Genomic DNA, 24,883 nt, shown 5'->3' on the forward strand with positions numbered 1-24,883 from the left:
TGCCAGGGGAGTTGTTCCGGTAAAGCTAAAGGATTATGATTCGCCGCTCCTGATCCTTTAGCGGACCAACTTCCCTGGCACGTTATTTGTCTTTCTGGCCAAATTGTATTCTTTCCAGCCGCTTCTGAAGCCTGGTAGTAGAGGCCAGATCTAGATCTTTCCCACAAGCATCTGTCAAATGTCAACCGAGCATCGTGGGCCACCATATGATACAAGAGTTAGATTTCAAAGTTTGATCTCCAAGCGCTGATTTCGTCCGGGCATAACACTGTCAAATTGTCCACCGATATCCATTCGCCATCGTCATTTCGGGACGGGCCATGACACTTTCAAATTGGCCGCCAGTAATCACTGGTCACCGTAGATCAATGGATGCTGGTGGCCAATTTAATAGTGTCATGCCCCCGACGAAATCTGCATGGAGATTATTAAAGTTAAATGTGGGAGGAGATCGTACAAGTCACACTGCCTTCATTACGCCACCTCCGGGTCACGTAACCCATGATTGGGATCACATGCCCCACATTTTGAGTCACATTGGGTCATTAGTACATTACACATAAATCTATAACTCGGAGGCACAAGCACAGTGTCTGACAACCTGCCAGAAGGATGATTGAGTGCATTTGATAAGAAGGTAAGGAAGAAATATGGTACAATGTTGGTAGGCAAAATAAACATTAAAATTGCCTAGTAAGCTTAAGATTCACCGAAAGAAAGTTAAACGGCCAGACGTTCTGCTGCAGTACCATATCAGGATGTTATGGGGGCCTCGTGAATCTAATAATTTCCAGGTCTCATCAAGACCTATTCGGTATCCACATACAAAATATCAAGACAATCCACCAAAAAATGAAGCTTTCTCGAGTTATCGTGACTCGAAAAATCTAGCTACAGTAGTCTCCACCAGACAGGAAAAAGTGGGCTCAAAAATTAGTAAAATTTTGACAAAAAGGAGAATAATTGGCCAGACGATTTTGGCCAACATAGTGTTCGTTTGCCAACGTAGTTAGGCGGGAAATCAACCTTCCAGCGGACTGCCTCTCCCTGCCAATTATTCTTCCCTTTTTGCCGAATTCTACGATCTGTGCCCTCGTAGAAAGTCCTGGTGGAGGCTAGAGCAAATCTCATAATCGTTCTAGTATTGTAGAGTGGATTCATTCCTCAAGCTAACCGACATCTCGCACACGCAGTCATCTTTTTAATACATGACAGGCTGAGTAAAAGCGGCGGCCGGCTCCAGATGTCTTACTGTAGTCTCCACCAGACTCCTTTGCAGGCTGAATAAATAGAAGAAAGCGGCTAAGGGCGACATCATTGGCCAGAGGAGTTGGTCGGCCATAGAGGGCCAACTCCTCTGGCCAATGATGTCCCCCTTAACCGATTTCTACTATTTATTAAGCCTGCAAAGGAGTCTGGCGGAGACTAGTCTTACTGAGGGACGACTGCGCATGCGAGATCTGTATCTGTATCTGTATCTGTATAGCCGGTATAACCGCCTTTCGGCGTAACACACCAGCTTCGCAGGCACGCGGCGCGGCGGCAGCTGGCTATATTACACCGATCGACTTGTTACACCTAACCCTTGAACTTCTAGCTCTAGACATTGTTTAAAGCTATCTATTGACAGTGCCCCTACTGTACTTGGTGACAGTGAGTTCCACTCTGCGATAGCTCTAGGAAAGAATGAATTCTTGAACACCTCAATCCTTGGTTGATAACTCTGGTACTTGAATGCGTGGCTATTTCTTGTTCTCTTCTGGGCTGGTATTAGGTACTTAGTAGTTGGGACATCCACCAGTTTATTAGTCATTTTGTACATCATGCATAGTCTAGACATCTTTCTTCTGTCTTCAAGTGAGGTCCACTGTAGGTTTCTTTTCATTTCCGTGACACTAGCACCTCTTACATAGTTGTTCATACAGAATCTTGCAGCTTGATTCTGTACCCTTTCCAATTTGTCTTTGTCTTTCTTTGTATATGGATCCCATACTGTCGCAGCGTATTCTAGGTTCGGTCTTACAAGTGACGTGTATGCAAGTGATTTTACTCTCGTTGGACATGCCCACAGATTACGTTTAATCACTCCCAATGTCTGTTTCGCCTTAGTTGTGATATTATTAACATGTGCACCCCACTTCAGTCCGCTTGTCAGCGTGACGCCCAGATACGGATGGATTTTTGTGGTTGCTAAAGCCTGACCACAAAACTGGTAGCTAGTTGCATGTGGTGTTCGTTTGTTTGTTATGTGCATAATGTAGCATTTTTCGGGATTAAACTGCATGAGCCATTTGCTTTGCCATTCTTCCAGGGTGTTCAGGTCTTTTTGGAGAAGTTGTGAGTCGGTCTGTGTAGAAAGCTCTACATACAATAGACAGTCATCGGCAAATAACCTCACATTTGAGTCAAGCTGATCTGGTAGGTCATTTATATACAAGAGAAAGAGCAATGGCCCCAGGACGGTTCCTTGAGATGTCGGTATACGTAGCTTGAGGAATGAATTCCCTCTACAATATACCTCATGATCGTTCTAGGAAACGCTGAGGAATTATATAAGCTCGATTCCGGATACACAATAGGGCAATCGCATAACGGTTTGAATAATTCTCCGATCAATTGTTTCTTACAGCGATCGATGTGTGAGTAATGGAGGACGCGTCATCCATGGAATATACAAAATTCCATGAGTCCAACCTTCTAAATCTGTCCAGACACACTCACCCTAGCCTCCACCAGGCTTCAGAGACGGCTGGAAAGAATAGAAGTTGGACAAATAGCCACTAAATGTACTCAATTACGGAAGATAATTCATCAGGTTGCTAGACTGATTGTAGAACATGTGATATTGGGATTTGCCGGCTATTTACATGTACCTTGCTTAAGCGCCACCTATATCGGCTACATATAGCGGCCAGAAGCAGTACTCCAGTCAGAAGCTCTGAGGAAGATGTCTGATAGGCATAGAAACGTAAGCAAGGTGGGAGAAGTACTGGTAGTGTATAACTTCAGTCCATAAGAAAATCCCAAAACGTTGCCCTATGTTGTTGAAGAACAGGTGGAGCTTACAATACTAGCTAGTTGCATGATGAATACGAATTTTCTTTGCCATTGGAAGCTATATCAGACATATAAATCCATGAGTCCGAAGCTAGCCTCTATAGTTTTTAACCAGGCTTCGGGAAGCGGATGTAAAGAGAAGAAGCTGGCCAAAACATCCTTTTTTTTTTAGGCCAGGAGAATTAAATTGGTCCTCGCTATGAATTGACGAGTTTACCGCCCTGTTCTCTTTTGTTCTGTTGTTCCGCGCTATTAAAATAGCGCGGAACAACCCTCCTGGTACATAATCTGTCTATTTGGAATTGGCCAATTTCTCATCTCTTTACTTAAGATCTAAATGTAGCCGCTTCACGAAGCCTGATAGAGGCTATTTTAAATCGCACGGCTGCGGCCGTGATTCGGGACTATGAGATGACGTCATTACGCAGACGCACTGATGTGGAGGCTCTGCGGAAGGGTTGGCTCTCGTCTACTGCCGTTTAAACCATGTCTATACCGTACGTATCAACCCCTTAACCTTCATTTCCTGAACATTCACTCTTTGCAAGCTCCTAGAATAGAATTTTCACATTATGCCAATCAGAATTCCACCAGAACGGCTGTAGAAGGCACGTAATTTGCAACGTATCGGACAAGGGGCCAACCTCTGTCTGGGTTTGCGTCTGGGTTTTGTGTAAAAAGGGGCCGTTCGTTCAATGCCATTATAATGTTTACCTTTCAATTTTAACACAAATACTGTACGCTCGGTGTGCGGAATTATACTCCAGCTAGTAGTATTTTTAAACGAGAGAATGTTGACGAATTTTTGTGATGATATTTTGACAGATGGACGTCATACTACAGTGATTCCCAGTGACTGACGTTAGATTTTGGAGGCTGCTGTTAGGGGCGGTACAACCAAACATGTCTGCTGGGCCCTCCCCTATCGTCTGGGCCGCTGCGCTGTTCATAGCGATCGCCTGGATTGCTGGATGTAGGTTACGATTTTATTTCTCTACTTTATGCATGATGTTAATGTTTTTCTTGAAGAAATGTAGACAGAATGGATCCCTGGTTTGTTATATAAACCTTCTGTCAATGTACATGAGGGTCTGCATGTGGGACCTGGGTATCTGGATGTAGGTTACGATTTTATTTCTGTCCTTTATACATAATGTTAATGTTTTTCTTGAAGAAATGTAGAGAGAATTGATCCCTGTTTTGTTGTTATATTACCTACTATTAAACCTTCTAACCCTGTCAAATTATGTAGCATGAGGGCCTGCATGTGGGACCTGAATATCTGAATGTAGGTTATGATTATTTCTGTCCTTTATACATAAGGTTGATGTTTTTGCTTGAAAGAAATTCGTCAATTCCATGGTTTGTTGTTTCATGTATCACCTACTAACCTTACAACTCTGTACATGTCAAATTATATAGCATGAGGGTCTGCATGGGGGACGTGGATATCTAGATGTAGGTTACGATTTTATTTCTGTCCTTTATACATGATGTTAATGTTTTTGCTTGAAAGAAATTCGTCAATTCCATGGTTTGTTGTTTCATGTATCACCAGTACTAACCTTATAACTCTGTACATGTCAAATTATGTAGCATGAGGGTCTGCATGGGGGACCTGGATATCTGGATGTAGGTTACGATTTTATTTCTGTCCTTTATACATAATGTTAATGTTTTTCTGAAGAAATTTGTAGACAGAATTGGTCCCTGCTTTGTTGTTATATTACCTACTATTAAACCTTCTAACCCTGTCAATATAGCATGAGGGTCTGCATGTGGGACCTGGGTATCTGGATGTAGGTTACGATTATTTCTGTCCTTTATACATAATTTTAATGTTTTTCTTGAAAGAAATGTAGACGGTTTGTTGTTATATTCCCTGTTTTGTTGTTATATTATCTAATACCCTGTAAGTGTAGCATGAGGGTCTGCGTGTGGGACCTGGGTATCTGGATGTAGGTTACGATTATATTTCTGTCCTTTAAACATGAATTTAATGTTTTTCTTGAAGAAATGTAGACAGAATTCGTCAATTCCATGGTTTGTTGTATCATATATCACCTACTAACCTTCTTATATAGAATGAGGGTCTGCATGGGGGACCTGGGTATCTGGATGTAGGTTAACCTAATTAATGGGGGGCCTGGCAACACACAAAGGTAAGATTTACGCGAGTACAATAATATGATAATCCCAATAATAAATCGAGGTGGATATTTGCTCAGCTGAAATGCAGCTAGATTTAATCCTGATCCTTGGTTTGTCATTTAATATGTTACCTACTGACCTTCTAAACCCTGTCAATGTGGCATGAGGGTCTGCATGGGGGGACCTGGCAAATTGCCATTATACTACTGTAAGATTTAGAAGGGCTAGTAACATGCAGAATGCAACAGAACTTATCCTTGGTTTGTTGGTTGTTTTGAGTTTTACCCACAAACCCTGGTAACCTTCTAACCCTGTCAATATGGCTTGAGGCTCTGAATGGGGGGACCTAGCAACACATAAGGGCATAAGAGTAAGATATATTGATGTGATTGCGTTTTTGGTTACGTCAATTACTGGCCTACACATGCAAATTCTCGCAAGCGAAGATCCCTCCAATACGGACGCGTGACTTTCTGTTGTTTATTGTGAAAAACGTATCAGATAAGACCCTAAGTATGTATGATATGTAAGGTGTGTTAAGGTGTTACGCTTAGATAATTGTAGTGCGCAAAGGAGTGCCGTTTCTATAGGTTATTTGGTCATGTGGAACAGGCCACAAAGCGAATAAAAAAATTCCGGCCAAGAATAAAAATGCTGCTTAACCACAGGAATACAAAGCTGGTATTGTGAATTTGTGGCAGTGCATAGCGACGTATACGACAAGCCGGCACATGATGGCTTTTCTGTGGAATTTATAAATCGGCACTGTGCGTACTGAGTTCTTGCCATCGATGAGCTTCGGTGATCTAGGTGCCATCCTCCAGAGTTACCACCAGCTCCGTATTGTCGCTGACCACCATGGACTGACTACCCAGGCCTAGAACCTCCGAAGACGTGATCTTTTTTGTTTGTTTTGAGAACAGGCGAAAATCAATGCGCGCGTGGTTGTCATCCATAAAATTAATTTGGTGTGGCCTCGTGTACATGTTATTTTTACAGCAGTCTCCACAGCGACAGCCACATACTGTGCGTACTATGACCCAGACCAGCGCGCCCATGACTACACATATGAAGATGATGTGGATGATTCCGTCTTAGACCTAGTAATAAGCTTTTTTATTTCATACCCTGGCGGTGATAATCTTCGATAACGGTGTTTTGGACCGGGCAGTACTTTCCGGTATTGGCCCGGGCTTCCATGGCTTCCATAGAATGATTTGAACGCATTTCACCCTAACCGCGTTGTACATGTTTTTTTGCAGCAGTCTCCACAGTGACAGCCACATACTGTGCGTACTACGACCCAGACCAGCGGGCCCATGACTACACATATGAGGATGATGTGGATGACTATGGAGAACCCATCCCACAAGACGAGGTCCTGGCTGACAACAAGACCATGAAGTGTTCCCAGGACAAGGACATCTGTTTCGCACTCTGGGAGGCTCCTATGGGGGGAGACCAGATCAAGATACTCAAACAAGGTACTGAGATTGTAAATAATTTCATCAGGTTGGTGAATGATGGAATATGAAAGTTGTTTATTCACAACCATTTTGAAGAGTTGACGTTTTGATAACTATCTGTCATCTTCATTAGGACTATAATGACTTGTTCACATTGTACTGTGAAGCAGTAACACCTAGCTTCAGTGCACTGCAAACCAGTTGTAGTTGCCCCGATGAAGATGACAGACAGTCATCTACGAAACATGGGCTCTTGATAAACAAGTGGTTGTGTGTGAATGTGAATAAAGAACTTGTGAAAATGGCATTGTTCAAATATCCTCAGTTAAATACAATGAAGAACGAGGCTTAGGATTTTTCAGTAGACATTTTAGTGCACTTGATTTCATGCATGATTTTCAAAGGATTTGTAACACTGAATGTTCATGAAATGCTGAAATAGCATGTAAGACTTGGTATATGTTTCAGGTTGTTGGAACCACCCCGGTAAGGAGCATGCCTGTGGAGAGCCTGAGTGCTTCACCCGTGGCCCCTCCCCGCCATCCATGAACAAAACCAAGTTCTGCTGCTGTAAGGGGAACATGTGTAACGGGAATGTGACAGACCTGTACGTTGCTCCTGTTACCAGCGCACCACCTTACCCCACTCCAGGTGAGAACATCGCTGTAACTGTAATTTGTTGTCCTTTACATTGTAGTTTTACTGAAGCATAAATTGGGAAATTATTGATGTCAGGGCTAAAAATATGTTTTTCTGCACACATGCACTGTTACAAGTAACACTGAAAATCACCAGACAAATTTTACCTGCACCACTCAATTTGGGACGCATTGACCATGCTAAAAATTGTCCAGAAACCATTTCTTTTATTCTCCATAGCTGTGCAGTGCAGGTTTTAGGTGAAGGTACAGTAATGGGAGGGGTCCTAATTCCGACCTATGTTCCATGCAAACGCACATACCTTTGGTAATGGTTTGTCTCACCAAAAACCCGCCTAATACGAGCTATAATATTTACAGATAAAGATAACAACGATTAAAGCTAAATAGCTGTGTATTTCACTTTAGTGTGGCGCCTTGCACCCAAGCGTAATGGTTCGCGAAACTTACGGCAGGTTTTTCGTCATTCTGCCGGTGGAACGTTCTATCGCAAAAGGGGTGCCCTAATTCCGACCTAGTATCTAACAAAGGCCAATCTGAGGAGAGAGTTAGGTATCTAAAATACACAAATTATGACTAAAACAATCTATAACTATTTTTCTGTCCCAAACAAGTCTTCTTTGTACCATTACGCTACTTGCTCCAAAGCGGCTGTTTCAAAATCAAAGCTGCGTTTTTTAACACGCTCGTCAACCCCCGAGCAAGCGTCGAATTTATACAGATTTTTCAATCGTCTGTTATCGGAGCGTGCGAACTGGAACAAACTTTGTGAGAATACCGATATCAACACAGAAACTTTGTCCATTCTTGTGGTTATTTATAGGCACGTGCTCCCATGCATAGCGCGGCGACAAGGATTTTTCAAACTAGTACGGAATTAGGGGTAGGTCGGAATTAGGACACCCCCCGTTAGACATCAGAAATACCCACACAGCTCCAATTTTACCTACATTCGCAGGTGGGACTTCGAGTCCTAAAGGGTGTCTGGACATTTTCATTATTTCTGATGAGAAATTACACTAAACTGTTGTAGTAGAAGCTTATTTTATTGACTTGAAGTGTCATTTTTGTTCCTCTCCGCAGCATACGCCCATCACAGTACCTACAAGGAGGAGACCACCATCATTGTGATGACTGTGGTGTGTTCTACAGCCATCATTATCTCAGCTGTCTACTTCCTCATCAGAGTCTGGCATGGTAAGTCAGACCTTCTAGCTTGAACCATGCGCATGCATATGTATATTCATGTAGCAGCAAAGAAAATGGATTTTAATTGTTCCTTTATACAGACAGAAAGAGGTGAGTTTTGTTTCTATCCATTATCATTTGTTTACTGTTTAGATGAAGATAACAAGTCATAATAATACAAAGGTCATGATACGACCTTTGCATTATTACTCAGACTTTCAAATGCTTCATTATTTTGTCATTACATACAAATGAAAGATTATTACCTGGTGGCAGTATTCAAGTATGATTTTAGATTGGTTATTACACATGTACAAATGTATATCATGTTCAGTAGCATCCAAAAGGTGTATGTTTTCATTATACCGTTTAAAATGTCTAAGTTTTGCAGAAGTTATAGTGTAACATTTGTCAAGCATTTTCTAACAATTTATTGTACTGCTCCATTCAGGGTCCCAGAGTGAGGTCCACCACACCATGCACCTGACAGACGATATCTCCATTACTCCTAGTCTGGACATGGACAATCTAAAACTGCTACAAGTTCTGGGTAAGGATCTTAGACACTTTTCAGGTAACATTGAAAATTACTGGCACCAGACATATTTTAGCTGCACCATTCAGACTTTGAGAAGAATGGATCTAACTGAACACTTTTCATAACCATTGCCATTAATTCTGTTGTACTTTATAGGTGGTCAATCTAGCAAACGAAGTCCACATAATCCTTCATTTCTAATATTTTGTAAACCCAGTAGACAGTTTGTTGTGAGCCTGCACATTGCTGCAGTTCAGGAGACACATGCCAGGTGGCACTTTCTTTTCATCATTCTGGCTGTGTATAAAGGCAAACTTGTACTCCTATGACTGGCATTAGATTTTACATAATATAATAATGTAGTCATCACAAGTCAAATATGTTTGTTTCTGTGCTTCCCTACAGATCGTGGTCGATATGGATGTGTCTGGAAAGGTTCCCTGAATGAGAAAGAAGTGGCGGTAAAAGTGTTCAACCCCTGCCATAAGCAAAACTTCCTGAATGAGAGAGACATCTACACAACACCACACATGGAACATGAGAATGTCATCAGGTTTATAGGTAGGCACTTGCCACTGGTTAGTCTAACAATATGATAGATTTTGCCAGAAGTTGTATTAAAAAACACACCAACTTTATTTGCAGGCATGCATGCACAGTGTGGTGGTAGCTGGCTATGTTACACCAAACGACCTGTTACACCTGATTTTTGCACATCTTACTGTAAACAGTACTTGGTGACAGCGAGTTGCACTCTGTGATATTTCTAGGAAAGAATGGGTTTTTGAACACCTCAATCCGTGGTTGATAACTCTGGTACTTGAAGGCATGACTATTTCTAGCTCTTTACCAAGCTGGTTTTAGAAACTGTAACATTTTGTACATCTTGTATGAACCAGGTGCTGAGGAGAGAATTGGTATGGAGGGTACAGTGGAGTACTTACTAGTGATGGACTACGCCCACCATGGTTCCCTGTACCACTACCTGAAGACCTACATGGTGAACTGGACAGGCATGTGTCGGTTAGGTCACTCCCTGGCCAGGGGACTGGCTCACCTGCACTCTGACTTTGTCAAAGGAGGTACGTGGTTGTCAGTATGCTACAGTGGCAGAGCGTGTCAGCAGAACAAACTGGGCCTGCTTGAAACTGAAGATTTTTCATGGTTTTTGTTGGATGTTTGGTCAACGCTGCATCAGAATTTTGCTCGTTTCACAATATGTTTTCCACTTTTCCAACACATTCTTTTGATACACGAATATGACGCAATACTTTACGGGTTTGGTGCAGATACAGTATGTTCTGCTGACATGCACAGTTGCATGTCCCCCTGTTTTTGATTCAAGCTGCATGAATATGTCCAAAAAGGTTAAGTTTTCTCGTAGCATTTGTATGTGTGTACTTTGTATGTAACATTATGTGGTTTAGTACTGTAACCCAAAAAGCTTTGGATAGAGTGTCATGAAATTTGATAGGTGTGTAGGTCTTGATGAGCCAGTACATGTATAATTGATTGATTGATTGATTGATTGGTTGGTTGGCTGATTGGTTGATTAATTGATTGATCAATTGATTATTTGTTTCTCCAGGTGAGAGTAAACCAGCAGTTGCCCACCGTGACTTGACCAGTCGTAACATCCTGGTGAAGGCAGACGGCTCCTGTGCCCTGTCAGACCTGGGGTTTGCCATGAGACTGACTGGCAACAGGATCTGTAACCCTGGGCAGGAGGACACAGCACACATCACTGAGGTGAGGGGTGTGACCAGTTTAAGGAGACATGACTAATACATGTTTTATTTGAAATCAGTAGCAGCCTCATTAGCCTTAGAGTCATTGTGTGTGTGACAAAATATTCCCCCTATATTCATACACAATTACAACAACCAACCACACACGCACATACACACAAGTACACACACAGACACATGCACATGCACACGCAAACACAAACTCATGCACAGACACACACACACATACATGTACAGACACATACATTCACATATATACATTGAGTACACACACACACAAACACAGAGCCATAACACTGACTTATTCAATATCTCAATGTTCCCTCCTACATGTACATGTACAATGTAAACACAGAGTGATGCAATGCTTTCCTGTGTTTTTATATCCAGGTGGGTACAGTTCGCTACATGGCCCCGGAGGTGCTGGAGGGAGCAGTAAACCTGCGAGATTTTGAGTCAGCCCTGAAGCAGGTGGACATGTACGCAGTAGGACTGATTCTGTGGGAGATAGCCACCAGGTGTCAGGATCTGTACATGGGTAGGTGATTCATACAACTTACAAAGTATTGTTACATTTCTATTGCATAGTACACACCTTAACAATTTTGTGGCAACTAGCAATGGAGGATGGTGAGTTTAAGCACCTGAAAAAGCATCTCAAGTTAGAGCATGCCCCCTTTTCCAAAAATGGTTGCAGTATAGTCAGTGTAGATATTACATGACATTTACAGTACAATTGGAAGGGATACCAATCAGAGTTTCTATTGACAGATACTCCTATTGGGACCCTGACATATCAGGGTTTGTTAGACATCAGACACCGATTTTACCTGCACAGCTCCAATTATACGTGCACTAACCTTCATGTGCAGGTGGCATTTTGAACCCTATTTATACATCCTGGAAAACCCCTCCTCTATCTCCCCAGGCCAGCCGGTGCCAGACTGCATGCAGTCATTCCAGGCTCCAATTTTTCTTGCACTAAGCTGAACATGCAGGTAGTATTTCCAGCCCTGCATACATATATACAAGCTTCTCCTCTGTCTCCCCAGGCCAGCCAGTTCCAGACTACATGCAGCCGTTCCAGGCCGAGCTGGGCCAGCACCCCACGTTTGAGGAGCTGCAGGTCATCGTGTCCCGGGAGAAGAGACGGCCCCTGCTGTCTGACGCATGGAGGGAGAACAGCCAGGTCAGTTTAGGTCAAGTTCAAGTCAGGCAATCATCAGTCAGTGTCAAGGGTTTGATACTATTTGACAATACCTCAGATGCAAGTATCTTACCTTAGCAGTTCTAGCCAATCCGGTTCTATCATTGCCTAGCAAATACAATCTCTCCCTTTTACATTCCATTTGTCAGTCTAAGAGTTTAATACTATTTGACAACACCTCAGGTACAAGCATTTCCTGGACTTATTACTCTTTAGTCAACAGGGAAGTGTCATTAATATCTCTTGTAGAGTTTGATGGGTTGTGGTTACTTTTGGTATGTACATGTACATGTAGATAGTACCTGTAAGTGATGATTGACATACTTGTTCCTGTACATGCCTGGCTCTCATTTTAGGAGTGTATGCTCCCCAAAAATAAGGTTGTGCACATAGAAATTTTTCATGGGAGCTCCTTCTACTCTGCACTTTTCTGGTGCATCTAGATTTTTGGTGGTGCGCCCACATTTTTTGAATTGGGAACACCCTGCTCCTAAGTAAAAAAACTTAGTCTGGAGCCCTGGGCTTGTACTTGTGTTTGTAGATAGTTGACACAGTCATGGAAGTATGATTTTGACTTCCCTAATTATAAATCCATCCTTTGCAGGCTGTGAAGTCGTTAAAGGAGACCATCGAGGACTGTTGGGACCAGGATGCCGAGGCCCGGCTCACAGCTCTGTGTGTGGAGGAGCGCATGGCAGAACTCATGTCCATGTGGTCTCGAAACTCAACGGTAAATCAGACATTTACTCCCAGTGAGCAGTCTGTAACCAGAAGAATGTGGTTTCCGTAAAATGTCATAATAGTATGGATGGACAGATGGATAAGTCAAGAGAACAGGGCAAAAACTGAAGTAGTCATGTAATTTTTTTCTAAAATTTGAGTCTTTTTGTTTTACTAATAATATTGCAGACCAACAAATATCTAAAGAAAGTCACTCATTCAAGGTCTGGAATGTTTGACATGGGCCGTGCAGGAATGCCATCAACATACCTGTATGTTCACAGTACTGAAAGCAGAAACCTTTCATCTAACAAAAGTCAGCTAACTTTTGTGTATCGGTAATGTGATGCCTGTTTTCCTCCACATGATGTTACATCTGACACACATTCTCCTTCCCCAGGTCAGCCCCACACTGAACCGCACGTCTACTGGAGGCTCGAGCGCCCCACAGTTCCGCTGGAGCAGCCTCTACAACGAGAACTCCTCCACCGAACCCTTACACAGGATGGGCTACCTGCTGGACACGTCAGATGGCAGTACCTCGCGTACAGAGATGATGGACGTAAAGGACACAAACGTTCATGTTAATACTTACCGTGGGCGGCAGGAAACGTCGGCAAGCTCGTGTAGCGATCCTCCCTTCATGAGCAGCAGGTAAGGAATTATATACCCGAAAATAGTTTCATCAGGTTGGTAAAGTAACATTATAGGACACAGGAGTTTTCTTTTACACAAGCAAAATTTCTCACATAAGTGCTGACATTTCGGTGTCTATCAGACACCTTCTTCAGAACTTCTGACATCGGCTACGTATACTAGTAGCAGCGAGAAACAGAACTCCAGTCTGAGCTCTGAAGAAGGTGTCTGTTAGACACCGAAATGTCAGCACTTAGGTGAGAAATTTTTCTTGTGTAAAAGAAAACTCCTCTATCCTATCAGGTAATTATATAACTACCTCCGGGGAAGGAGATATCTTTCTGTGGGAAGGTATTGTTTTTGTTCATGTTTATGTGTTCGCAGCTGTAACTTAATTGGTTTGATAGATTTCTTTGATTTTTGGTGTATGATTAAGTTGATATTGGGGTCCAGATGATGTGGGTTGTTTTTTGTGTCTGTATTTTCAGGTGTTCAAATATTATTAATAGTAATTTGACACCCCCGTGCTGTATGTGGTGTGGTATTGTCTATCAACAGCTGTTGTTGTCCACCAGGCTATACCACACTACTTTCAGGAGGAAAGATGACACAACACAAACTATACCTACATAGTGAGTGAGTGAGTGAGTGAGTGAGTGAGTGAGTGAGTGAGTGAGTGAGTGAGTGAGTGAGTGAGTGAGTGAGTGAGTGAGTGAGTGAGTGAGTGAGTGAGTGAGTGAGTGAGTGAGTGAGTGAGTGAGAGTGAGTGAGTGAATACTTTATTCTCGATTTCTTGTACAGTTTTTCTAGAAGGGTGAGGGGGGGTCACGGATTATACATAACAAATACAAAACAACAATATATATATACTAAAAGTTTAAAATCTATAATTTCTTCTGAAACCTTGTTGGGACTACGCATTCATGAGAATTGATATCTTCATGTTGAATTTGCTGTTGTTCTGCAGCCGGTACCAGAGGATAGCATCTCCCAGCACAGTGAGCACTAGTCTGTCCACCAACCCCAGTCTTCTGTTAGAGATGGAGTCAACGAACTCTCTCACCCCCTCTACTACTACTACAACACTGTCTGAACACACCAACACTGCTGCTGAAGATCTATTAGGTAAGTATAGATATACTTCCTTACAATGTCTGAAATACATAAACAAAATATCTACTATAATAATTTAGAGATGGAGTCCACCAACTCTCTCACCCCCTCCACCACCACTACAACACTGTCTGAACACACCAACACTGCCCCTGAGGATCTCTTAGGTAATATATATGGACTATACATGTACTTCCATACAAAGTCTGAAATACAAACAGAAAACATCTACTTTAATTAGAGATGGAAACTACAAACTCTCTCACCCTCTCTACTACAAACTCTCTCACCCTCTCTACTACAACTACTACACTGTCTGAACACACCAACACTGCTCCTGAGGATCTATTTGGTAAGTATAGACTATACTTCCATACAATATCTAAAATACAAACAAAATATCTACTATAATAATTTAGAGATGGAGTCCACCAACTCTCTCACCCCCTCTACTACAACTACTACACTGTCAGAACACACCAACACTGCCCCTGAAGATCTCTTAAGTAAGTATGAACTCAGTGTACATGTACTTCCCCACACTGAATTAAATAGCAACACAAAACAAGACAATCTGTTAGGTAAGTATGGACTCTACTTCCTATAATGTCCTACACACCAACACTGCCCCTGGAAATCTCTTAGGTAAGTATGAATTACACTTCCGTACAATGTCAGAAACACCAACACAACCCAAGATGAACTGTTGGGCTAGTATGAACGCTACTCCCTACAATGTACAAAATACCAACACAAAACAAGGTGGTCTGTTAATGTTATGTAAGTCTGAATCCTACTTCCTGTCTGAAGCACAAACTTGGAAACTTCACTATAGTAAGTAAAGTAACTTAAGTTTCCAACCCAGCTCTTCTCCTCCACCCCTCCAAAAAAAATGTCGGTGCCTGCAAAAGGGTTGACCACCTGGAAAAAATACTGTGACAGAAGATGCAAAGGGACCTTTTTTTTTTACCGTTTTAACGTCATTTTTCCACGAACCGGGGGTTAGGGCTTGCACGAAGTACAAGTCTTTTTGTTGAAGCAAGATTTTTACGGCTGGATGCCCTTCCTAACGCCAACCCAAACCCTAGTAGGGCCCAGGAACCCTCTAACTGAGGAGGGAAATATGTGTTAAGTGCCTTTTCCAAGGGCACAACGTCTGGGTGCAAATCTGGACATGTCTGGGTCCAACCCTGGGGATTGAACCTGGGTCCCCTTGCTTGACAGTTGGGTGTTCTATCCACTACACCACACAGACGCAACCTTGAGTATGGTAATAAGTTGCAAAAGAACAGGAGTGTCACTAACACCCACACTAACACATATGTACTCTTCTGGATTAGGAAACTATCCTGATCTCATCTCTGGCACTGCAAACACGACCACCCTGATAGAAATGTCAGAAACTCTGGAGAAGCATACAACCGACCCAAAGGCACCCAACACCCAACCCTGCCGCAAAAACTTGAACGAACTGCCTAAAAAACGCTCCATGGACAAGTACGAGAGAAACGAGCGCGCTCGCCATAGCAGAAACTACAATGTGAACATCCACACTAGCGACGAGAGTCTATCGGGGTCGGTGGACCATATGACATGTAAGGCACCCCCTAACATGAGTGTAGACAGGTTGACTCATGAAGAGGATTTGCTAGTGAAGCATATGCTCGCAGAAGCGGAGATGAACACTCAGCATCTACATCCCAACAAGCAAGGGCCGCTTGCGAAGCACGAAAACGTCCCGCAGCGTCCCACAACGCTGTCAATCAACACCGTAACAGCTAGGCCAGAAACGCTGGTCAAAGCTCCCGTCGAGAGCAACCATGCGAGAGGTAGAGCAGCCCCTGCAGTCAGCCAGAGTAGCCATTCCTCCCATGATGCAGCATCTAATAGTAGATGCAAGAAAGCACAGGCGGAACAAATCGAAATGGGGATAGCAAAGCTTGAATCCAACGGCCACCAACCGTCAAAGATCAAAATGAGTCCGCCACGCACTCACAACCGAGACAGGCCACCAAAGCCAGCGCACAGAGTCGACACAGAAAGCAGCGCTAGCAGAGAGAGCCGCAGTAGTGTAGCTCCAAACCAAACAGTTCCAACTGACTCTACCACACAACCCAAAAGCCAAGCACCACCCCATTCAGCAGAGACAACTGCGAAATCCAAACCCACCAAAGGTGGTGCAATGCAGCGGGCGAACAGTCTGGTTTTGCCAGACGAAACTGACGCTGGCAAGTGCCCGACGTCACGTCGGCCTCAGAGACCAACATCGCTCGACCTGAGCTGCTTCCAACAAGGCCAGAAGGAGCAGCCACCGCCGCGCGCCGTCAGCGAAATGTCTGGCATGGACCAGGTGGCACTGGAAGAAGGAAGAGAAGGAGGGAAAGATCCGAGCGCGAAGATCAAGAAACGGCCGAAGACGCCGTACTCCCTTCCCAAGAAAGGCCTGATGAGTTTTTCTGTTTTCACTCCTCCAAAAGAGAAAAGGGCAAACAAGTCTGCCTGTAAGGTCAACTATGTGAGCGGGAAAACCATCGTAAGTGTACTAAATGAAAATAAGAAAACTGGGAATGGTACAAGCACAGGAGAGCAGAGGCTTAGCAATGGTACGACGTTGCCAGCGAAACGTGAGCTCTATACAAGAAACGGAGAGACCTACGGCTCGCAAGAGAACGACAGAATGTTCAATGGTCTGTCAGGCAGAGGACACCAGTTAGAAATACTGGACAATGGAAGCCGCATGGTCGACAACGAAACACAGCAAGCATTTGTGGTATCCTGTGTGTAATGGTATTAATTAATGCATAATTGCATTCATAATCAATCCTGTACAGTTAAGAATTGCTTATGTGCATAGCTGAATTCTTGATGTGGATCAAACTCTTTGGTGAAAGTAGATTTTAAGGTATAGTGAGAAACAATGTTACAGTGAGTTAGTAGCTATGCTGTCCAGGATAATCATGTGATGCAGTACTGTGTATCTAAGAATTACTACTGTTTTTCTTCCTTATGCATGTAATCATTCAATAACATTAGCAAATGGAGGCTAGGGTTGAAAGGCTACGTATTGTACAGCATTGTCTCACAGGTACCGTAATACCGACACAGCTCCAATTGTACCTAAATATGCAGGTAGTATTTGGAGCCCTGAGTACAGTAGTTATGTAAGTAACAGTTGTGAAGGAATAGGATGGTTAGGTACAGTATTGCTATGTTAGGTCAGCGTTTGCGTAACTTTTCTCCTGTGTATGAGGTCTGTATATATTGGCAATTGAATGCAGGTAGTGTATGTATTCAGTGTGTATGTGCAAGTGTATGTGCATTGTATGGATGTGTATACACATTGAGGATTGAGGGGGTGTATGTGTTACTGTACATTGTATAAATGATTATATACTTTGTGTGTGGAATGTTTGCATGCGTGTGTTTGGAGTGCGTGTGTGTGTGTGTGGGTGGGTGAGTGAGTGTGTGTGCGTGTGTGTGTGTGTGTACATTGTACACATGTATGTCTGCTGTGTTTGTGTTTGTATGATGTGTGTGTCTTCAGCATATTTGTGTATGTGTGGTGTGCATGTTAGTATACTGAGTACATGAGGATGCTTTCATTTCATTGTTGCTTAGATAGAACTTTTGAAAATTTTGTCATCTTTTACCCCATGTTCCTAGATTGGTACTTGTGCACAAAGTAACCCAGCATGACTAAATTAGGAAGAGTCAAAATGTTGATCCAGCCAGCTTGCAATGCAGCAGTAACAGATTTCTATGTGTACCACAGTGTAGTACAATCGTCTTATTTTGTACATTGTTATAGGCACATATATTATATTTTTATTATATTGTTTTGATATGCAGTAATGATATTCGCAATGGTTGCTAGTTGGCTGAAGCCTCAAGATTCTAACATTCATGTATATATTATATACTATAGATTTATGCTATTTAAGTGCAATATAAGTTCTATGATTATACAATATTAGGATGAGCATATGCTTATAATATAAAAGAGCTTACTTTATTCTGATAGCATTTTGGTGAGACCTAGGAACAGAAGTTGTGTTTTCTGATTTTGACAGTCAACTTAGACAGTCACACAACATTTCTTCCTAGGCCTTACTGGAGTTGAGTCTAACACACTAGACTATGATATTGATAAACCTGCCTTCCTATATGTAGGAACTGCCTTTCAATATTGATATTAATCTGCAAAAAGATTTTTTAAGTATGTATGTTATCATACATTATCATATATTGTCTGTGCACTAAGTGTAAAAAAACATTTAATGTTTGTTCGTTGTTGCATCAAATGAAGATTATTATGTTTAACATGCTGTATATTCCAGAGGCAAGTTGTGCATTTTTCAAGTTAGAAGAGTTAGTTGTGGAAATGTAGTAGCTATAGCCTCCACCAGGCCTTCATATTAGGGGGTTGGGATGGTAGAATTTGGCAAAAATAGAGTCTGACTGGCCAGGGGAATGGGTCCACTCTTAAAGTTTCATTATGTTCATCGAATGAAAACATATTGTTTTTGCTCTCTTCCTCTTCTTCTCCAAACCAATAAGGTCAATGACCTGAACCAGACGTCTGTCACCATGGTAACAAGTGTTGGGTTACATCATGTTGTAATTTTATAGCAGGAGGGATTTAGACTCCTGTCACCATATATATGAATGTGTTTGAGTAAGAAACAGACCATATGTGAAGGTAAACATTATGCATTTACTTTGCAAATGTTACTAATTTCAACTCCACCTTAGCTTAACTCCCCTGGCCAATTATTCTCCCTATGTGGCTAAATTTTACTGTTTTTGAAAATGCAGTTATTCTGGTGGATACTAGAATTGTAGTGAAATGAACACTTATTATCCTATATGTATGGTGCATATAGTGTCAGTGTAACAATTTCTAGCCAAGAAGCTAGCAAGCAAAGGTGCAAATCTGTAGTACGTATATATACGTACTGGCAAATGTTTTTTTGCTTACCACAATAATGTGGCTTGATGTATTAGAGTATTTAGGAAATTGACAGAATTGTACTGAAGCAGTTTTTCACGGTAGATTGTGACTACTACTAGTGTATGTTTGACTAATTATAAGATACATCTGTGCTTCTAATGTTGTAGCCAGACTTTTTCTTTCTGGGCTGTCTTTATAATAGTCCCTACAGAAGTAGCCTCTACTAGGCTTCAGAGGCGGCTGGAAAGAGTAGAAGTTGGCTAAATAGACAGATAACATGCCAGGTGAATTGGTCCGCTTAAAGTCTTAAACTTAAGGAGTACAATTTCCCACTCTGAAACTGTAGGTCTTAAGTTGAGCCCTCTGGCGGTTTCCGCCCAAAATGCAGCTATCCTTTCGCAAACTTCTATGTTTTTTGGCGCCGATACGCAATTTTTTTACACGGGCTAAGGTCTCTCCAACTTACGCGGGTAAACATGCTAAGTTGTAATTTATAGGCGGTATTGTTAACTACAACACCAAAGCAGCCAACTGAAAATAAATTAGAGGAAGAGAGATCTGGAAGGGCCTGCATAGGGGGTCCCGACAAACGCTTTTGAGAGTCGACTACGTCTTACACACAGGAACCCTCCCGATTACGCTTTACGGTCAATTCCGGGTAGCCACAACGCATTACGTGAAATAAAACAGCGAATTACGCTCTACAAAAAACATGCGCCAATTACGCTCTATGTTCAATAAGAGTGGTCCGTCTACGCTCTACGTGGAATTAAAACGGCCGATTACGCTCTACGTGGAAAAGGGCATGCGGGTTACTGGTCAGGCCATGTTGATTTGATTATATGGATGACATCACTTGGGAACCTCAAAGCTGATGCGAGCGTGCGAATAAAAAAAAGTTCGGCCAAAAAAAAGTTGCCTTCATCATAATCCGCGTGGTCATGAAGGTTGAACAAATGACTAAACACAGAGTATGGTATGGTGAATAATAGAATCTTTATTTTCATTTCTTAACACTTTCTTCAATTGATTGTACAATTCTAAGACATTAGTATTGTTCTCAAATATTTTTTTTGCATAAATCTTCGGCATATATTTGCTAATTTTGCAGTTGTTTTTTTTTACGATTTACAGTATGGTCGAAAACTTTATTTTTGGACCGGCCGCGCGCGCGGATGTCATCCATATAATGAAATCAACATGGCCTAACGTACTGCGCTAACTAACGCACGAGTGAGTGATAAATTGGGCAAACCAAATCACTCACAAGGAAACACCGTATAGTAAGTAATGCATAGGCCCCCATTAGGACGCCAAATACACACTCAGGCAAGCAGAAGCCCACTCAAAATACCAACACGCCTGTTTGTGTACTAGCCTGACGGAGGCACGCTTGGCATATGAGTGGCCCGACGCCACACCTCCCTACCCACCCTGAAAAGCCATTACTACATTAACAACCACGCCTCTATTGTAGGCCACGCACGGAAGAAAAAACTCGTGTTGTTGTCCCCAATTCAATGAAATCTTTTCGACAAGAATTGCCATGTCAAACTGAACATGATTGACAGCACCGATTCAAAAGGGCTCTATTCGTGGAGAAAAGGCACACTCAGTCCCTAATTACCATTACTTAATAAGGCACACGGTTTTCAATGACCAACAAGGCTTCCTGTTTGAAGGGTAATTTTTGTCTCCACCTCTAATTGTTCTCCATTGTACGAGGCTTCTAATCCGTGATTCCGCGGAACAATGACAGCTGTCAATCAACCGAACGCGGGGCATTGTGGCACTGAGTCTCGGTTGAAAAACGTAGCACATAGGGGTCAAGGCATGGCCAAACAAACCCACACGGTCCCTGGGACCAAGGAGGTTCTACCTAGAACCTACGTACGAAATAAGCAAAGAAAGGGACATAGAACCTACATACAAAATAAGCAAAGAAATGGACATTGTTCCAGCAAGGATGTTCTACATAGAAACAAGAGAGAGCGGACAGAATTAAGGCAGCCAAAGCGTGAAAACTGGATTTTTTTAAAAAGTCAATTTACTGGCCCTTTTTTAAGTATGAGATTCTTTATTAACGCAACAAAAAGTACAGGGACTTTTGTATGGTCTTCTACAACTGAAGATCTAACAAATCTAAATACATGTGTGGATAAATTGATAACGTCATCCTAAGTGTAATAGTAAGAAGTTAAATCACTACTATTTCATATATAGCATACTGATATCTGTGAGGCAAAAATGCGTTGTCTTTGCCGGAAAACGGTTGCTTATTTCGCATCGTTGGCTAGATCTGTCTAGCAAAAAAACTAAGTAAAGGGTCTGCTCGCGTAGCTTGTTTTGGGGCTATTTCAAACGCTTCATGTATGAAATGACGACGAAAGGTTCAGGCTAAGAAAGGGCAGTTAATGTCAATATCAGATCTCGTGAGAATATATTTCTCATAATAATAATTCTGACTTCATAATTCTCAGCAAGGGGCTAGTGGGCTTAATAAAATCCGACTACGATTCTGTAATTCAGGTGTCTAAAACTATTGCGATAGAGTAAGAAAACAGCATACAGGTACATTAATGTGTTTTTTTGTGTGTGTGGTTCTGGATAAAGCAAGGTTCTGGATACACGTGGGCTATCCAGAACCGTACCTGAGCATGGCTCTGGATATAAAGCACGGTTCTGGATACGCGTGGACTATCCAGAACCGTGTGGTCTGAGCATGGTTCTGGATAAAGCGCGGTTCTGGACACAACAAAATGATGCGGAATTACAGAATGATCCACGACACAAGGGCCCAGCAAAAAGGTCCACGGCACGGCACCGTAATGGAATGTGCCCATTTTTTGGCCTGTTTAGTTTCATAACAAAGGTAACATTCGACACCACTTAACCGAATCCGCACATTATACTGAAGTGGGTATCTAACCCCCTTCGTAGTTGGACGGAATTTTGAAAGAGCGTGTCCGTTTATTTTTGGCGATACAACGAGAGGCTTACCTCACAAGTGGTAAACATACTGTACAGTACTCTGTCTCGTACTTGATCTATGGGAAAGCAAGGCACGTTCCCGCCCCAGCTATAGACTTGTTGGGGAAGAGGTCACTTGCCGAAGTACGAGTTAACGGGAGGACATGTAATATGGGTCGTGGAGATATGCGAAGTATGCCGATTGACGCAATGATCTGTCACTGTACACCGGTCCAAAACATGACCTTACTCAAGACTATTATATCCAGAATCGTGCTTTATCCAGAACCATGCTTAGGTACGATTCTGGAAAGTCCACGCGTGTTCAGAACCGTGCTTTATCCAGAACCTTGCTCAAGAACGGTTCTGGATGGTACACGCGTATCCAGAACCATGCCCGGGGCAAATCTACGTTGTTAGATTCGCGGAGACTATCCAGAACCGTGCCTGAGCATGGCTCTGGATAAGGCACAATTCTGGATAAGGTAGAAGACGTTTCACCGTTTTTATACACACAGTAACACGGCAGGAAATTGTGCATACTCTTGGGAGACCAGAACCGTACTAAATTCTTTGGATACATTACCGACGCCATTAGATATCATTATACACTGCAAATCTTCCTGGAGGTCAATTTGTTGCTATAGATAAATTTTTCCCAGTCGTGCCATGCATTGGGCCAGAATTGGAGCATTTGAAATATTTTCAGATGGGATTGTCATACTATGAGAAATAGTCCCAGTGGCGTTGCCAAAAACTGCAATGGTCAGATCTTCTGTCGTCATAGGATATCTCTAACACTCAGAAAAAGCGCTGACCTTAACGAAACTATATTTAGCGTAGAATTGGTCCCAAATTGGGGTGCATTGAAACAGAATAGGCGGGTTTATTGTAAATGACCGCAGGTGACCCCAAATATATATAATGGAACAGGGGTTCGGTTCGAATTACCCAGTTCGAACATGATCGAACATAGTTCGGGTTCTAAAAAGGTGGAAACTTTGGAGCCCAACTTTGACCACAGTGCATTCAGAAATAATTTATTTTCGTACCTTTTCCCTGTCACAATTAAACTTGAAAAGGACACTAATGATTACTCTCTTCAAAAGTAGCTATCATTGTAACTACATTTTCAAAGTAGTTTGAGTATACCTACTATATAACGTTGCCACACTGTAGCTCTTAGTGCTAGCCTCTACCAGGCTTCAGAAGAGGCTGGGAAGAATAGAAATCACAGATAACATGCCGGGGAAGTTGGTCCGCTGAAGTACGTTTGCCGTTTCTGAACAGCCTGGTAGAACCTGCTTCCTCCAACCTGTTGCCATGTAGTTCCTTGCTACACGCTTGTATACTAGTATGTAACGTTACCTGTCCAAACGCAATACGTACTAGTAGCCCCTTGCTACACGTACGCTAGGTCATCTTCACTCTCCCACCTGTACGGCAACTGTATCGGATGATCGATGTCTACGTTCAACCGGCTAATTTCTGGGTGAAGGTCTCCCAACACATGAGGAACCGGCAATAACTATAGTATCACTCAACCGAAAGGATGTTACCATGTATCACAACAAACCTGAATCAGAACTGGCTAGTTCTAGCCTCCACCAGGCCTTCCTACGGGAATACGGATTGTAGAATACGGCAAAAAAGAGAGTAAAATTGGCCAAGGGAGTCCGGCCGCGGGGAGGAGACTACAGTCTTTCCCTCCGCGGCCAGTCAAACCTACAAGGCGGCCAAACTCCCCTGGCAAATATTCTCCTATATATAGCCAGCGTGGTTAGTCTGGTAGAGACTAGGCTAGTTCAGGGCTGAGGCGATATCCCAAAACCTGTGGAACAAGCAGTAACTGCAGTACCACTACCTGGGCGCTTTACCCCAACCAAAGGGGTGTTACCCAGAGCCAGATCAGGTTCGGATCGAACTTGACCCCTTCCCTACTCTCCCCGCCTCCCACCTAGCTCGCTGACAACATCATCCGTCGGAAAACACGTCGTTTGGTTGCAAGCAACAAAGCGAGCCCTCCCCACAGCCACGGGAACACAATCGGCGCCCGCGGTGGTCTGGCCTCTGCTGACCCTGCTAGTTGTTCTGTGTGTATGACGTAACTACATCGGACCGCGTGGGACTGCTCTCTATAGTGGCTCTACCTGGCTTACGAAGTATAGTTACTAGTAGTTGTTTTAGCTTAGTTAGCCTCTACCAGGCTTCAGAAGCGGCTGGAAAGAGTAGAAATTGGCGAAATAGACAGATAACATGCCAGGGGAGTTGGTCCGCTAAAGGTGTACAGTTTGCCGCTCTTATGAGCCGCTTCTGAAGCCTGGTAGAGGCTAGTTTTTGCTTGCTCACCATACACCTTATGTGTTTGCTTCTCATTGGTACCACATTTGATCATTTCCGTCTCGAGAAGGCACCTTTCGTTGAAGGGGCTAAACAGGAAGTATCATTTTAGCCTGAAGTTTCCCAAACATGTTCGCAG

At 42.7% G+C, this 24,883-nt stretch overlaps 1 protein-coding gene across 1 annotated transcript; it reads left to right on the forward strand.

Moving 5' to 3' along the window:
* The first annotated feature begins 6,471 nt into the window (after positions 1-6,471).
* On the forward strand, positions 6,472-17,268 carry LOC109464809 (bone morphogenetic protein receptor type-2-like). The gene is made up of 13 exons (XM_019761882.1): positions 6,472-6,692; positions 7,143-7,325; positions 8,417-8,530; positions 8,973-9,071; positions 9,465-9,620; positions 9,959-10,141; positions 10,648-10,808; positions 11,198-11,345; positions 11,860-11,996; positions 12,619-12,744; positions 13,135-13,388; positions 14,338-14,495; positions 15,824-17,268. Exons 1-13 carry the CDS (start codon positions 6,608-6,610, stop codon positions 17,266-17,268), a joined length of 3,249 nt encoding a protein of 1,082 aa, XP_019617441.1. The 5' UTR covers positions 6,472-6,607.
* Positions 17,269-24,883: the final 7,615 nt, after the last annotated feature.

Source organism: Branchiostoma belcheri, unplaced genomic scaffold, assembly GCF_001625305.1.
Source record: "Branchiostoma belcheri isolate BF01 breed outbred unplaced genomic scaffold, Haploidv18h27 scaffold141, whole genome shotgun sequence".
Classification (NCBI taxonomy): Eukaryota; Metazoa; Chordata; class Leptocardii; order Amphioxiformes; family Branchiostomatidae; genus Branchiostoma; species Branchiostoma belcheri.